The sequence below is a fragment of the Idiotropiscis lumnitzeri genome, chromosome 3 (assembly GCF_059441095.1).
Source record: "Idiotropiscis lumnitzeri isolate Australia: NSW breed Sydney's pygmy pipehorse chromosome 3, RoL_Ilum_1.0, whole genome shotgun sequence".
Taxonomy (NCBI): domain Eukaryota; kingdom Metazoa; phylum Chordata; class Actinopteri; order Syngnathiformes; family Syngnathidae; genus Idiotropiscis; species Idiotropiscis lumnitzeri.
Genome location: NC_142393.1, coordinates 7,822,519 through 7,839,700, shown reverse-complemented (window position 1 = coordinate 7,839,700; position 17,182 = coordinate 7,822,519). Strand labels below are relative to the sequence as shown.

At 38.3% G+C, this 17,182-nt stretch overlaps 1 protein-coding gene across 3 annotated transcripts in view; it reads left to right on the top strand.

Moving 5' to 3' along the window:
• LOC148339720 (metabotropic glutamate receptor 4-like) overlaps positions 1-7,793 on the top strand; it is a 139,136-nt gene extending 131,343 nt beyond the window's left edge. For 2 of the 3 annotated variants that reach the window (XM_088289522.1, XM_088289523.1), the window contains exons 10-11: positions 1,549-1,795; positions 5,979-7,793. In XM_088289522.1, coding sequence (XP_088145648.1) covers positions 1,549-1,795; positions 5,979-6,028 — 297 coding nt within the window. In that variant the 3' untranslated portion in view covers positions 6,029-7,793. Of the gene's footprint in view, positions 1-1,548; positions 1,796-3,598; positions 3,645-5,978 lie in introns of all 3 variants that reach the window. The other variant, XM_088289524.1, reaches the window with a different exon arrangement.
• Positions 7,794-17,182: the final 9,389 nt, after the last annotated feature.

Genomic DNA, 17,182 nt, shown 5'->3' with positions numbered 1-17,182 from the left:
GCTAATTAGTTTTGAAGTAAATAAGTGATATGTTGAAAAAAAATTGTAAATTAAACTCAAGTTAATGCTTTCATTTTGACAGCCCCCATCTTATGTCTCTTGACTTGATGTCCTTTGGGGCTGCTGGACTCCATAAGTGGTTTGAGTCCTCTGGAACGTGACATTCCAAAAGACTTGCATCTAAACACAGTTTGTGAAGGAAAATGTGCAGCCAATGTACAGATAGTCCCAAAGAGCTGCCGTAAAATCCCAATTTGTGAATTGTCCCCTCTCCATGTGCATGGAGCAGATAGACAATCATATTGACGTGTCAGGGAAAAATTGATGTTGAATGGAATGACAGCAGGAAGTGGACAATGCTCTCGATTGTGAGGCCATAGCTCACCAGAATTAAAAAAAATATATATATATTTGTTCTGGGCAAAGGGAAGATGTCTGTCTCTGCTCCATTTTTTTTTTGTAGCCTGCGGCCATGTTTCTGACTCCCAGCTGTGAGTTGCAGCTGTCACTGGCCTTAGTGAGCAAAAAGTCATCATGCTGCGGTCTGAACCCTCCAGGCAAGAACAAATAAGCAGCGTGCATAGACACCCATTAAACGACGCCTGTACTTGGTGGACATTTTAGATAAATAAATTTAAAAAAAAGATTGTTAATTGACGTAGCATTGACAGAACACCCGAATAAAACCAAGTGTATAGTACCAGGGGTGTCAGAAAACATCCATAACTGGTGTCACAAAAGATATTACAAATTACATTTTTCTCTGCACTGTGGGCCAGACAATCAACCTGCACATATATGAAAAAAGAGATCCTGCAGCATTTGCTTCATCTAATACGTATGAAGAGGCGAGATTTGTGGTGGGACAACTCATGGCTGCTTCCCCATAAGAATTCACCCGTTCATCATGTCCTGAGCATCGGGCAGCTCCTTTCTGACCTGGCTGCATGGCATTTTTTTTTTTCCTTTTCCCAAGCCAAAGCGGGTCACCTATGGCAATTGTTCAATTGTGTGAAGAAGCAATTGAGAGCCAAAATAAGAATCTTAAGTTGCCTTTGAGCAAAGTAATGAAATAATAAATAAATACAGCCATCTTCACACTTGTGTGACAGCCAGGGACTAAGAAAGGGCTCTATAAAGTTTTGGGGGGAAAAAGCTTCGACCATTGTTTATAATATAGATAATACCCCTTTTAATAACAGACCTGCAACTATTAGTCCAAAGCGGCTAATACACGTAAAATCCGTTTTTATGGTTAAATTTAGCTTAGAAAGTAACCAGCTACTGAGCTTTTAATAATGTTCATGAATTATGAAACCTGTGCAATTCGAGTCTCATCGTGCACAGACGTGAAATGCAAGCACAGAAGCTTTTTAAAAGGATGATGACTATTATTTTATGAATAATTGTGCCCATCTCTGTAGTTTGCAGCGACGATGGAGAGAAATTGTGAATGCCCTCATTCAATTGACACTGTCAGTGGATTGGATTCTTAAGATGCCTAAAAAAAATAATACTTGTGTATGTTCTGTCTCTTCTATAATACAGATGTACATCCAGACCACAACTTTGACCATCTCTGTCAGCCTCAGTGCATCCGTCTCTCTGGGAATGCTCTACATGCCCAAGGTCTACGTGGTTCTCTTTCATCCGGAGCAGAACGTACCAAAGCGCAAGCGCAGCCTGAAGGCTGTGGTCACTGCAGCCACCATGTCCAACAAGTTTAACCCAAAAGGTGGTCTGAGGCCCAATGGGGAAGCCAAGTCAGAACTCTGTGAAAGTCTGGAAACACAAGGTTGGTCTTGCTCACCCAGATGAAGTGAATAGTTGTGACAGCTTTGAATGCACGATGGGGTTATTTTGTATGCTATACATGATGAAGTCTTGTCAGGTACAAATAATTAATGGCCGGTATCTTGTACTACTGTAGTTTGGGAAATAAAAAGTAAGCATTATCAAATAAAAACAATGTTGTGTAATAAAGAGAAATATGGAATAGATTAAGATAAATCAGATGAAATTTACATGAATAATACGGAAATACGCTGATGCATTGTTGCCATAGAAATAAGAACAAGTTTACTTTCTTGATCTACGTTGAAATTAAATGCACTGCAAAACATCCACTGGAAATTTACAAAAATATATTTGAAAAGGAGACAAATACTACTTGAAGTAAAATTATCTGCTAATAGAAGAAGAAAATTGTACTTTTTAAAATTTTGAAAAATAAGAAAATAATAAAAAAATATTTTTTAAAGTTAAAAAAAAAAGTAATCTTGCCATTTTTCAAGGTGTAATATTTACAACTATTTTCTTAAAATAAACACCACACAAGAAGACTGGAGCCCAGGATCAAACTTGGCTTCTCTGATCTGTGAAGCGAATGTGCAAACCCGTCGGCTAACAAGCCGCAAAATTAGCTTAGTAAATAATATAACAAAACTGGAACAGAACAAGAAAGAAACGCATTGGACAAATTCTCCTAAAATACGATTTTAAAAAAAATTGACATATCTTTCAACATTTTGTCTTCTGTAACAGTCCAGGTATGCAAGAACCAAATTCTGATTGAGGGTATCATTGCTTCAAAATAGATCAACTATTGAGCTTCATCATTGGAGTAGATTGTAATACAACTAAAATAATTTGTTAAACACTTGTTAAATAAAAAAAAAAAAAAACCTTGCTGCGTTTTTGTCATACTTGTATTTTTTTTTTTTATTAATAAATTATGCAAAATCTTAAAATAAGAAAATTCGATTTGTGAAACCCCACTCTTAAAATGTTGAGTGTTTGTTTTAAGCCTCACAGTACTTAAACCTGGCTGTTAACAATCAATGCCAAGAACAAAAACAAGAGTTCAAATAAGTATTTTAAAAAAAAACAATGATTTTGTCTGACAATTTGTTTTAAGCAAAAATAAGCAAAACAAGCAAATTTAGGTTCAATTTAAGAAATGATGTTATGCTTAAGATTCCACTTTTAGCACTGCAGACTGCCACCACTCCACAAAGCTTGATGGAACGATGCTTTTTGCGAGATGTTTTGTATAATCCTGCTGACAAATTGGCAAATTAATATAAAAGCATTTCAAGAAAAGCAGAAGGCAACCTTTCTGTTTCACCAGGTTCATTCAAAATCCTCCACCTGATGTACACAAAAAGATGCCATTCTCTATAACTCGGGTAATACTGCTTTTGCCAATCAGGGGGAGTGACACAGAGCCCACACTCGTCTGATTTTGAAAGGGATGAAAGAGACGAGTAGTGTTGCAAAAGGATTTTTTATTTTTTTTTTCAATCACCAAGATAAAGTCTATGAATAGGCGCTCGCCGTGTGGGGGAAGGATTAAATCAAGCAGCCGTCCGTGCATGATTACTCCAAGTCCTGATTTTATTCACTGACAAACTCAACTGTATGAAATATTATGTCGCCTACTGCGACGAAAAAACATTTCGCCCACACACATACATCTATGCCTTTCTGCAACCTCGGAATGCAGTTGCTCCAGCTCGAGCAAATCTGTGTACATGCTGACTCTCACACTGCGTCATGAGGGGGTGACGCTAACAACTGCTCTGTATGTCTGTGTCAGACTGTGTTGAGGGAGGGGAGCCTTGTGAAGGATCTTAGGCTCGCAGGTAAATCCACTGAATTCTCTTCCTTGTGACCACTTTTTTTTTTTTATTTTGATCATTCCCGAAATGCCGATGTTCACTACAACACAGCACGAGACACGATTATCGTGACCTCCTACTTGATCGGCACACGCCGACATGGATGACACGATTGGTGTGTGATGCTTCCAAGCGGCCAGCCGGTACTGCAAAGCTGATGTGCGATGAGCGAATTGTATAAGACAAATGGCTCAAATTCTTAATATTTATTTATGATCATGCTTATTGGTGAAAATGCGACAAGTCCACCTCGATTCAGCATGCCGCTGACACTGGAAGCATTACATCGCCTTGTCTGTGGTACCACTGGCCTGGCGCTGGCACTTTGCTATTTTCTGACTGGATTCATCCTATCTGACATTCAGTCCGCTGCGCGGGCTGATTGGTACAGTGATTACCACCACCGAGCATGCTCACTGGGGACAGTTTGATTGTGACAAATGGAACGTATTTTCTATCAGACTTCCAAGTTTGACTCACAGCTCACATATGATTGCATGAGCAGGAAAAGCATGTCAGAGAGCGATCCTGCGATCAAACATTGATGAGGACGGTGAAAATGCCAAGAGGGATTACATGCGTTGTTATCAACAGCTAATTCATCTTTTTTTTCCCTTCCAGTTTTAAGTGTATATTTATACAACTTTGTATATAGGTAAAAAAAAAAAATCATGATTTTCCACATAACTATTGCTATATATGTAATCTGTTAGATCTCAGGAAAAAGTGCAATTTATTTTCCAAACACTAATTTATAATAGAGTAATCTAATATTTCACTGTTAAATGGGACTGGAATCCCCGTGAAAAAAAAAACACCTAGTAGAGGTTGACTTTATCTTTATTATTGTTATTATTTATTATTTTTAATTTCTATTTTTTATTGGAATTACGTGACCCCCACAGACATAGTTACCAGTCTTCTAAATGTTAAAATACAACAAATTTAATTTGAAAAATGCAAAATGAAGAATGAATACCAAGCTGCACAGCTGTGAGAGTAACGTGATCTATACCGGTGGTGCCCAACTTTTTTTCCATCACGGACCACTTCATGCAAATTTTGCGCACCGCCAACGGGGTGGTGCTCGTCGCATATTGTGCCGAGCAGGCTTCGTACGCGGTTGTGCTAATTTTCCTAGCCTGTGGGTTTAATATCAGCGTAATGCGACTGAGACCATTAGCATCTTGACATGTGTCAAGAGTCCGAAGGAACGGGGTGGGGGGAAGTCGGCCATTTTTCAAAATAAAATATTTTTCGGCGGGATTAATAAATACACCGGAAGTACTTCTTTCATCTGTGCTGCTTGCCGAGGCCACTGCTCTGTACGCCCGGGAGCAAACAATCACGACGGAACTACTTCGTGAAAGTTTAGCTTTTTCTCCTAAAATTGGCTTACCTTAAATAGAATCCCTTTTGTGTATTTTAGCCAAAGGTATACTCCTGGTGGATTTTAAACCCACATTGTTGTACAAAGCGAAAGTTACTGTCACTTCTGCTCTTGTTGGTGCTGTTTCTTCTTTGTCTTCTTTATCTTCGTTGTCATCTTCTTTCTTCACTTTTCTTTTCAACCCATAAAGAAGGCTTAACTTTCGCTTTTCACAAAAATATCAACAAGAACCTTTGGATAAAATGCAATGTGGGATTGTAGTGCCGGTAAGCTGTTTTAAGACTCACTTTAACATTATATTTGCCAATGTTTCTACGTCCTTGTGCTGAGCGAGCTGTGCTTGCTGGGTGCGGCTACGATGATGGTCAGCCAATCAGCTCATGGGATAAATCCACTTGAGTTCTCATTGATCAATATTGCGGGCGGGAAACAATTACACGCCTTTTATGAGTGCCCGTGAATATATACGGAAAACTCTGTGTCAATTCATCTCTTGGAAGCAATGCGTCTTTCCACATTCCACTGTTTATTTATAGATTTATTTATTTTATTTTATTTTATTTTATTTTGTTATTTTATTTTATTATTCATTTTTTATTGATGAACATGTTGGAAAAATCCGCGAAACGCTGAATCCGTGAAAAGTGAAGCGCAAAGTAGTGCGGGATTCCTGTATAAGTAAGGCAACCTCTTTTGAAATCCTTCTTATCCCTACTTGACTGTCGCATTGCTGCCTCTTTAAAACCCACTAAAATGGTGGAGAAAGCAACATGATTTTCCTCATTTGATGAAGTCATCCATAAAAAGAACTCACCAGGACAACTACACGTGTTCCCAAGATTGCAGCTTAATGCCACTTTCCACATCAATCAGTGAGAATTTTTAACCGTTTTCTTCTTCCCCTACAGCGCTGGCCTCCAAGCAGACATATATAAGCTACAGTAACCATGCCATCTAAAGAGGGAGCCTGACGAGATACCGGAAGAGCTGCTGCAGCCGAGAGAAAAGCGCGCATTGAAAGGATGTCATATTTTTTTAGATAATAAATGCCACTTTTATCAGGAATGAGTCGAATGCAAGCAGGAGATGAGAGATGAAAAGACTGGACCATTCATTTTCCCCTTCCCTGAGACACATAATGTTGGGTTGTGATGTTTTCAGGCGCAGGATGAATGCGCACACCTGAAACCAACAGTGTTTTTTTTTTTTCTTTCCGAAGTCAATAGCACACGTTGCAGACATCTCCCGGGCTGAGCCATTAGACACATTCGGCCTGTTTTTTTTGCAGTTGGACTGTTGGTAAATGGTAATGCAGTTGCGACTTGTCAAACTGTACATGCCTTACAAGAGTTCGAGTATCGCAACACGTTTAACCATATCTGCCAACAAACAAAAAAAAAAAATCACTCAGTCATAGAAATTGATTTCTTTCTTTTTTTTTTTTAATCAGTGTTTCATAATTGTGTCAACATCGCCATTATTTAATTTATTTTTTCTCGGGCAAACCTAGTGTACAGCCCCAGCATGCTTGTGGGAGCATCACGTGTACTGTGTTGTGCTGTCAATGGAATGCGATGTGTCATGATTGTCATTAACAGTAGCGACCATGAGCCAACCTCTGTTACCTAAACAGAAAAAAAAAAAACGGAGCCTCACAGCACAGACGTTGGTATGTTTACATCAATGAAGGTACAAAGTCCCACCTTCAACATCCAGACTTTAATGGCCCTTATTTATCATTCACAAACTGAGACAGTTGGATGAAAAGAAGTTTCTTTTTGGACAAGTGTGGTTACTTCCGACTAAGAATTATTTTTGTTTTTAAATATATTTTGTATCCCCCCAAAGGATTTTGGAAGCTGCTATTGATGTTTACAAAAAGTGGCTATTTATGTACTTTAGCACCCTGTGGATGAGAACATATTCCAGGTTGCCATTCCGCAGCTTGATAAATAAGAGCCATTAGCATCATTTTGTGCTCTGACCTTTCATCTTTAATGGACCACTCATGGTGTCGTATGCTTTTGCGTCACGTCGGAGTGCATTCTGATCAAACACTCGGAAGAGCTCAGTGTACAAAATCCAAATGTGTAAACGCCATTTCTGTCTTCAGTCTCTAGTTCCTCCTTCAGTGTTCCTCGTAAAAAAGAGCAACACTGGAAAATGGTCACAATAAATCTTATCCTCAGCGATGCAGAAATATGTATGTTTGCATGTCAAAATAATGTAAGTCATGTGAACAACTTGTGATGAACAGGAGGAAATCTATTGGAAAGAGTTGGAACTGAAAAGTAGATTTGGATTCATCCCAAATTTTTGCAGCGCTCAGCTCAGATATTGCTGCAAATGCATTTTTTTTTTCATCATTTGGATAACGTATTGTTTGTGGGAAAAGTGTTTGTGTAAATGAATACACTTAAATACTTTTTTTTTCCGGGTCACCACATCGCTTTTTATTTTTCTAAATCACCGTACGTGTTCCAAAATAGAATATGTTAATAAGTGCTGAGTGAACATACTGTAAGTGGCAAGTAAATGTACGTTTCCAAATGGTTTGATCATGTTTGCTTTCTGTACGGGAATTATTTTAAAAAAGGAAAAAAAATAAAATAAATACAGTGCCTGGATATTTATGAATTATCTATAGAAAAGAATACAGATGTGTAGAGCATGTTCATTTTTATACGAGATGTTTCTAATAAAAACACACCTTTTTCTAATTATGAGTTGCTTTGCTTCTTCAAATGTTTAAAATAATTTCACAGTATTGTTTTTTTCTTTCTTTTATTTTATGCACAATTGTGACCACGATACCAGTCGTTCAGAACACCTATGGCTTGGAATTGTAATTACAGTTAGTATTTATTTAATTCTATTTTTTATTTTATTTTATTTTATTTTATTTTATTTTATTTTATTTTATTTTATTTTAGTAAGTTTTAATTAGTTTTCAAGGTGTCTTTGTTAGTTTTTATTACTTTTAGTTTGTTCAAAAATACTTTTGTTTTAGTTAGTTTTAGTTTTTTTTGTGTGTGTGTTTTACATGTGTGCAAGAAATGGAAGAAAAAAAATGCCATCACCAGCAACCGATTAACTTGTCAAATGGTTCACTTTGAGTACCATAAGGACGATCGTAACAGTTGATAGACCTTTCCGGAAAAGTAAAAGATAAACGATGACGACCTCCTCTTCACTGTGTCCTCTGGTAACCACTTTCCATAGTGACGCATCTATTATAAATAATTATGCAATCAGTTGTCATCCGACGAGATAAATTAAAGCAATTACAAGCTGTCTCCATTATTCCCGAGATGAGTTTTAAAGCCGCAGAAGGTCTCCTTCAGGCAGTGTGAAGAGACAAATATTGAGCTTGGATATAATGACGGGTGAAAATGGTTAATAGAAGACATGCTGTGTACTGACTTCTAATCTAACATTTTAAAACCCTGGAAAGTAAATTCAGCGATCCATCCATATTCAACACCGCTTATCCCGTTCGGAGTCACGGGTTGCTGCAGCCTATTCCAGCTGACTTTGGACTTCTAAAAAGTGACCAACACCCTGAACTGGTCATTAAGTCTGTCGTAGGGCGCAAAAAGACAAGCATTCACTGAATCAAATATAGACCTAAACTGTTTTCATCACATTCAGTGGAGTGAGAGCCGACAGAACGGCTCCATTTTTCTTCTTCCTATCAAATCGTATACTCTACAGCACATACGAGTTATACTCCGAAGAACACCAACTCCATCAATACGCCTTCCCTTGAAGAAGCAGAGTCAGGGGTGTGACCGATGAGATCCACCCGGAATTGCAAAAGGCTCTGGATGTTAGAAAGCTGTTCTGGTTCACATGCCTCTGCAACTTTGTGTGGACTTTGGGGACGGTATTTGGATTGGCAGACTGAGGTGGATGGATCCAATTTCTCGTTGCAAAGGGGATCGGCCTCACTATTACATCTCTGTAACTTTAAGTTGTTAAAAAGCAAATGTCAGCCCTTTCCAAATATGGTGTGGCTTTCACCAGGAGTTTACTACAATCTAATATCGCGTACATTTAAGTAGTTCTTTAATACTTCCACTCTCTATCTTACGTGAAGCGGATATGTTGTTTTCTTTCTCCAAGAGGAAAGCATTAAATGTAGCGTGAGGTTTTAGTTACTCTGTGAAGACACCAGCAGGCTGCTTGGTGGGCTGACTTCACCTTCGCTGCGCCGCGCCGCCTCATAAAATACAGCGCGTGGAACGAATGAGGTCACAAGTGCACTTTGGCTGCCCTGGAGTGGTCAAGCACTCTTGGGTTGTCCTCTTTTTTTGTCATTTCTTGAGGATTCGTCTGAACTTCTTGTCGGTACTCGGAATGGAAGAACTGCTTCATGAGTGTGTCATGTGGTTCAAGATTGATGTGTCAATTGTCAGAGATGGGAATTCCGTCACGGACGGAAGCCCATTTTGGGGACGGAGCAGCGGAGGGCGAGAGGTTTTAGAAAAAACGAACGGATCAAACAAGGGTGGAATAGGATTTTCGTCCATCCCTGTAATTGTTGGTCATACGCTTGCGTGCCGTTCTACGTGTGTTTTTGACGCAGATGCGAGAAGATGAGTAGAATGAAAAAGAAAGTTGGTCAATGACGTCAACATGCGCAGTCTATTTTTATTTATTTTTTTTTTTGGGGCAGTGGGCGAGACATAAGGATGACATCGCTTTAAAGCGTGTGGGCAAACTGCGGTCTGGGGGCCACATGCGGCCCGCCGAACTTGAAAAAAATTAAATGACTAAACCTTGTTAATGTTTTATTTTCTAAATACTGTGGTTTTTCAAAGATATATATAATGCTTTTGTTCACTTTCATTTAAAATTAACTGTATCTTTTTTTCTCCGATGAGGTGAGGTCACCAAAACACTCCATTCATCTGCTCCTGGTCCGGCCCCTGTGTCAAATTTTAGAACCCATTGTGGCCCACCAATCAAAAAGTTTGCCCACCCCTACTTTAAAGAGACAGGGATGGAGATGATTACTTTTCTGAATAAGGACGGAAATATAAGGACAGAAGGGTGCCCAGGGCAGGGGGCGGACCGGCAAAATGGGGTAAGGTGCCCATCTACGGTCATTGCCTCCATTCGAAGCACACAATTGACAAACTATCTAATTTGGTAACAGAACAGTCGGCACATGTTCTTTTAGTGCAGTCAGGTAAATTACAGAAGGCGAGAGGACAGGTATATGTGACCGGTGCTGACGATTGATAGCGCCTATCCTTTACATATGGCCATCCATAGTGTTGAGCCTATTATGTGATCCTCCTCCCATGGAGACTGATGGCGGCTGTGAAGAGTTACTCAAGCAGTTCTTGCAGGGGAGAACCCCCCTCTGAGTGTCAGTTTGTTTGAACCAGAGCATCTGTCTACGCCGCTTTATAAAGGCTAAAAGGTCTCTCGTATCAAAGGGTGACACTCTATATTTCGGCATTACCTCTGAAGACAACTTTACTGTCATTCTTGCCAACAAGTGGAGGGCTTTATGAGCACGCTCCATCAAACAATCAAATGCATGACTGTGCATACACGAGTCTGATTACTGAAACTCAACTCGGCTCATAAACTATCTCCCAAACTTTTAAATTACTCGGGCATAAAACCCATTATGCATAACAGCGGCCCTTTTCTGGACCCTAAATAATTGTAACGGAACTCTTGACAGCACAATGGAACTCAATTGAGAGGATGTACTGTATTATGAATGTTTAATCAGCAGACCACTTTAAAATGGTGGAACCACCGCACACAGAAAGGAGGGCCGCAAAATATATTTGTCAAGGCATTTGCTTTTTGAAATGCATATCATATAATGTTAATTGCAAGGAAGACACAGTATTATTATTATTATATTAATAATAATAATAATAATACTATTATTATTATCATTATTATTATTGCTATTATTATTGTTATATTATTATTATTAATAATAATAATAATAATGTTGTTATCATTAGTAGTAGTATTATTATTATTATTATTATTATTGCTCAAATTCATGCTGCCACAACTCCAAAGGAGGAAATGTATTGATATTACTATTACTAGGTTAATTTTTGAAAGGTAGCTGCTAAAACGCAATATCAAAAGAATCCCTTAATATGCTGCCATTGGCGTATCATTTCTTTTCATCTTCCTCTGTCTCTGTTTATTTACACATCCCACAGTCCATTCATCTTAATTGACGAAACAGAAGCTTGGATTCTTTCATCGACTATTTGTAATTACATCTGTCATGACAAATGCGCCAATATAAACAGCTCTGATCCATGGGGTCAAGTGCTCATCACTTTGGTATCTTTGAAGGGCTGTCAATCAAATATGTACACGGGCGGACAGGAAGGCACAAAATTCAAAGCTGCTATTTTTAAGTCTTCACGGCGACGTGTGCAGTCTTGCTTTAACTGCCTTCTTTGTGCCGTGATTACGACTGCATATGCACCAGCTGCTTATATTTTTAAGCACTGGTATGTATCACAGCTATTTCAAATCTATTTTGTTTGTTTGTCACTCTGTCGTATTTGCATCATGCATGTGACTGCTGCTGTCTTGGTGAAGCTCCTGATTTAGGGCCGTCAAGACGTTGCGCTATTACTCTTCACGTGCTCGCTCCCCCTCCCGCTTCAACCTGCCCCCACAGTCGCTATTTACATGTTCCGTTAAATTGGCTAGTGAACACGCTAGCGCACATGTCTCCCTCAGCATCCACTCAACCTCCTCCCCTGAATAGTTTAGCCCAACAGCCATTCCTACAAAAACCCCATCTATATTAATGAACCACCTTCAAGCGTTTGGATCATTGCGTGGTGGTTGCAATTGGTCAATCCAAAAGCTAGCATAGTGGGAATTAAACAGATTAGTGCTGTTTTATCTTGTTAGTTCTATTAATTTAAAAAAAAAAATTTTTATTCTTTTTATAATTTTTTCCTAAAGCTTTTAACAATTCCACTGTGGTGTTTCAATTACATACATACACGTTTATTTCATAAACGAGGACCTTATAGCACAACAACAGGGAAAATCTGATTGCAACTTTGGATTCCGTACCCCAAAATTAGTTCAAAACAGCTGCCTCACCTCAAGTCAACAAAAAATGAGACTCTTATGATGTGTCACCGTAAAATAATTCCATGATAAGACGTCAGGGGAGGACTGAAATCAGTTGTTGATCGTTACCAGTTGGTGAAAACCTGTGAGATGAAAATGTCAGCGCAGAGCAGAATGACAAAGTGTGACTCTGTGTCATTATACATACTCTACATCCAAAAGGTTAAGGGAACTGAAGGCCAAAATTTGATCTTTCCTCCAGCTTTCCTTCATCTGTGGTAATAAAGCTGCTTCTCACAGCTTGCATATCGCGATGCATTGTGTGACCAACATAGCAAGAAGCCTACTCTGCTCTCATAGAAATACTTTAATGAATGTTTAACCCAACCACCTGTGTATATACGTCACTTTTATTTTGTTTCAACAATGTATGGAAAGTCTACATTGTGGAATAGTATCGTATTAAAAAGGGATTTCCTCTGGATTGGCTTTATTTTTTTTTTTCTTGGATTTCCCATCTCAAGTATGAGGAGGCTATTTTTGGCATAGCTATCAGAGGCATTTGAAAATAGTAACCTTCTGCACAGGATTTACCAGCGGGAAGGAGGAAGAGACAACATTGTGATGCTTTTCAGCATGAAACAATCTGAGCACCGTGCGGCAAGTGTTGCTCTGGTGAAGTTACAATCTAAATCCGTTTTTTTAATTTTTTTTTATTGGGTCTTAAAGATTGTATATTACATTTTAGCACATTTGGTTGAGTCATATTTACTTTTTTTAATAGAATTGTTAAAGTTGTCATTATTATTTCCAATTGCACTTTTAACTAATATATATTTACTTTTCTTTTTTTTATTTTTATTGTTTTATTCTCAATCTTCTTTTACATTGTAGGGGCTGTTATTTGTATTTTTAAAATAATTTTACTACATCGAGTTTTAGGTTTATTACGTTCAGATGTATTTTTACATATTAAAAGCGTTATATTGATCAAATTTGATTTATTGAGTGATGTGTTTTGAGCAAGAAGGGCTGGAACCGAACCAGGGACCTTCTTGCTAAAAGGTAGCGGGAGACATTCAAGAACTTTGACAGTGCAGCTTCGATACCAATATATCAATATCAATATAATTCCAGTCTGAGTCAATAGTTACACCAATATTTCTGTCTTGATTTGTACAAAGAGCAAGCGTGTCCCGCGCCGGTCCTCGAGGGCCGCTGTCCTGCCTATTTTAGATGTGCCCTTTGCATGCAACGCTTCCAACGTTGGCAGGATTCAGATCACGTCTTTAACAGAAACGTTTGAGGAAATATACAGCGAACAAAAAGATTGACTTTATTGTTTAATTTCACACTTGATGGGTGAGCGGGCACTCTGTGTCCTAACTATTTATGCACGAGGCATTAAAGTCAATTTTCCATATGTGCCCTTTAAAATGATGTCTAACCAACCAATGAAAAGCATGCTTAATTATCGTGTGTTTTAGAAAAGCACAGAAAACAAAGGGGACTATCATTATTTTGTGCGTACCATGAAAAAGTTATTTTTAAACCGATGATTTGCAATATAAATATGTTCATTTCACCCATTTGGAAGGATTAAATGCAACATAAAACTAAATATTCTGTTGTATTTAAAGGAAAATGTAAATGCATTGCTTTTACAACGCCACAACCTTTGTGAAATAAAGTACTCTTTTATTTGATATTTCTCATCAAAATGTGAAACAAATGTAAAAGTTTGCTTAAACATTGCATGTTAAGGTACAACATTAAAAACTAGCGACTGAAAACGGCTTTAACGGCCAAATACGTCTCATTTAGCTTCTATTTCAAACTTTGACCAAAACCTGTTCAAAATTGTGGCTGTGCTCGAGAACGTCCACTGGCTCCCCATTCCCAAAACAATTCAATTCATACTCCTCCTTCTTAGCCATAAAGCCCGGCACATTGTGTTAATGTTATCGTGGAACGCCATTAAAATCATGCTCATAAGCAGAGTCTCAATGCAGCATGAAAAAACGATTCTAGCCCGAACATTTCTGTGGCCCCATCAACAAACTAGTCCTTCATCAACCTTTGATACAATTTAATCTGTGCAAATAACTGCAAAATATGTCTTGTGGGTCATGACACAGGTTGGAACGAGATGTTGCAATTCACTGTAATTCAATATTAGCTTTGGGGAAAAAGCTGAAATTCAAAAGCGATTATGAGCCGTGGTTCTCCTTGCCTTGCCTCGGCATGATTCTCTCACACACATTCAAATGAAAGTGACAGCTGAATAAGTGCGCGCGGATTAAAAAAATACATGTCTCATCCATCCTTTTGTTGCCAACAGCTGTTTATATGTGGACATTCCAGACTGCAGCTGACAAATTGTTCATGTGACTTCTCTTGTGAGGCGCAATGTCCAGAAGGCATATACATAGAAAACATCTTTTATTTTTTTTTAGATGGCAATACATCATCCCCGAAAGGATATTGTTATTGTCAACACAGCGGGTATTGGTGAGCATGTCCGCCTATCAGTTGAGAGCAATGTTGTACTCGGAGAAAAGAATTTTGTAAATTGGCCCTGGCATTTTTGGCTTAGACCAACCTCTCGTAAAAAAATAAATAAAGAAAGAAATAAATACACTTTGATACACAATTCTGAAATATAAAAAAAATGCCTAAATTCTCTTTAATTATGTTGTTGTTAACATGTTATTAATAAACACACAATTCAACGATATTCCTCGGAAATAACAATGTCCTATCAATGATGAGCTATATTTCGAATAGCAGGCACGTTGGAGATCTAAATCCCAAAAAAAAAACATGTTGTTCATCCTTATTCATTGGGTGAGATTTTTTTTCATTCTGTTCAGTATCTCAAGGTTACGTTTTCATTTTTTAATAATGATCAGTCTCACAATGATGCATGATATCCACTCATCCATTTTCTTCAGCTTATCCGGCGGGGTCAGGTCGCAGAGGAAGCAGCTTCAGCAGGGAAGCCCAGACTACCCTTTCCCCAGGGGAATCCCAAGACATTCCCAGGCCAGCCAGGAGGTAGAAAGCTCTATTTTCCAAGACAGCACATGTGCGCTCTGGTGTGAAATTGGTGCATCTGAATGTTCGCGCAGGTACACGCATCCTTTAGCATGTTTGGGAATTTGTCGGCGGGCGTTCCGGCAGACCGAGGGCATTTTCTTTTGTATGACCTCAGCGCACCTGACAATGCAGTGGCATGTCTAAATTGGGAAAGCTGGTCTAAGTTGTGGCGCAGATGGTTTAATACACTTTCCGTGGATTTGATGGAGGTGCAGCTTTGGCAGATTCCTGGAAGAAGACTTGAACAACAAAATGGAGGAAAATCCAGATTTTGACTTGACTGAAACGCTATGTCGGCACCTCAGGAAAGCAATACATTATTGAATGCTACAAACCTCAAACAGAGTATTATAGTCAGTATTGAAAAGTGAGTGAACCGCATTTTTCGATAAGAGCAATCAAATAAACATCAAAGAGCAATGGAGACTTCGGGTTATTGTCTATTTTGAAGGGGTGGAGTATACCTACGACGCATTTGTGGGGCCAACAGCTTTTAGTACATTATGTGATGATTTAGATGATATGTTGATAATTATGATTGTAGCATCACATGCTGATGTTCATCTGAGATTATAATGTACCTCATTTTAAAACCGGTTCAGTACCAGACAAAAAAAGAACGAGGATCAACTAGTCCACATTACAGTAAATCGAAACTAATGCTTAGTGTCATCCCATTGATTTTTTTCCTCTTGCATTATTCCAGAGCCTTCACTAAAACCTAACAAAGATGGATATTTGTTTTGAAATAACGTACTGAACTATGAGAGTCATTAGATTGTATATAATGCCCAAAACGCGCAGCTTGCAGCTGCAAAGCACAACATCATGCTGTAATCGTTTATTTCCATCTCAAAGTTGCATATACCGGGGCTGTGAACGTACGTGACAGGCAAGTAAATCACATTATGACTCAGGTGTTTGCTGGCCAGACAAGTTAGCAGGAAATAACAAACTTTCATATCAATTTCTTATAACAACCTAGCAGGTCTGGATAAAAAGTGTGCATATTAAAATTTAAGTTTTAAAATTGTACCCGGCGTTGTAAATAGTCGTTGAAGCAACTCTTGTGAATAATATAATGCATGCCACTAAGAAACGTCATAACGTTATGAAGACATATACAAATACACCAAGTGCCCACTCGAAAGAACCCCCTTTCTTTCTTGGTTATTGAAATGTCAAGTACTTACCTGACCTTCACTCACACTTGAGCATTACAGCACTTAAAAAAAAAAAATCTGCATTCTACCCATGCAGAAATTACATGCTATGTACATTCATATTTATAGTGGAATTTGTTTCAGGTATACAATTGATGTATGTACTGATGTAATAATTAAACATTGTATGAATCATTTATTGACTATTTACTGATTGTTTTTGTTTAAATTCAAAGATTTTTCACGTTTATAGTATAGAATAGCGTGACTAACCAAACTCTAGACAAGGGGTGGGCAAACTTTTTGATTGGCGGGCCACAATGAGTTCTAAAATTTGACAGAGGGGCCGGACCAGGAGTAGATGGATGGAGTGTTTTGGTAACCTCACATCATCGGTGAAAAAAAACCAAACATTTTATTTTAAATGAAAGTGAACAAAAGCATTACAACAATATATGTCTTTGAAAAAAACCACGGTATTTAGAAAATAAAACATTAACAATGTTTATTCATTTAAATTTTTTTCAAGTACGGCAGGCCGGATTAAAACGTTTAACGGGCCGCATGTGGCCCCCAGGCCGTAGTTTGCCCACACCTGCTCTAGACCATGTTGACAATGGTACTGATTTACATACACCAATTTATGGCAACTAAAATGTTACATTTTCAAAAGGTATTACTACACTTGAATTTACCCATTCTGACACCTTCTTACACTGTTTAAAATAAGCGCCTAAAGCAACTCTGAAAGAGCCACGGGGCAA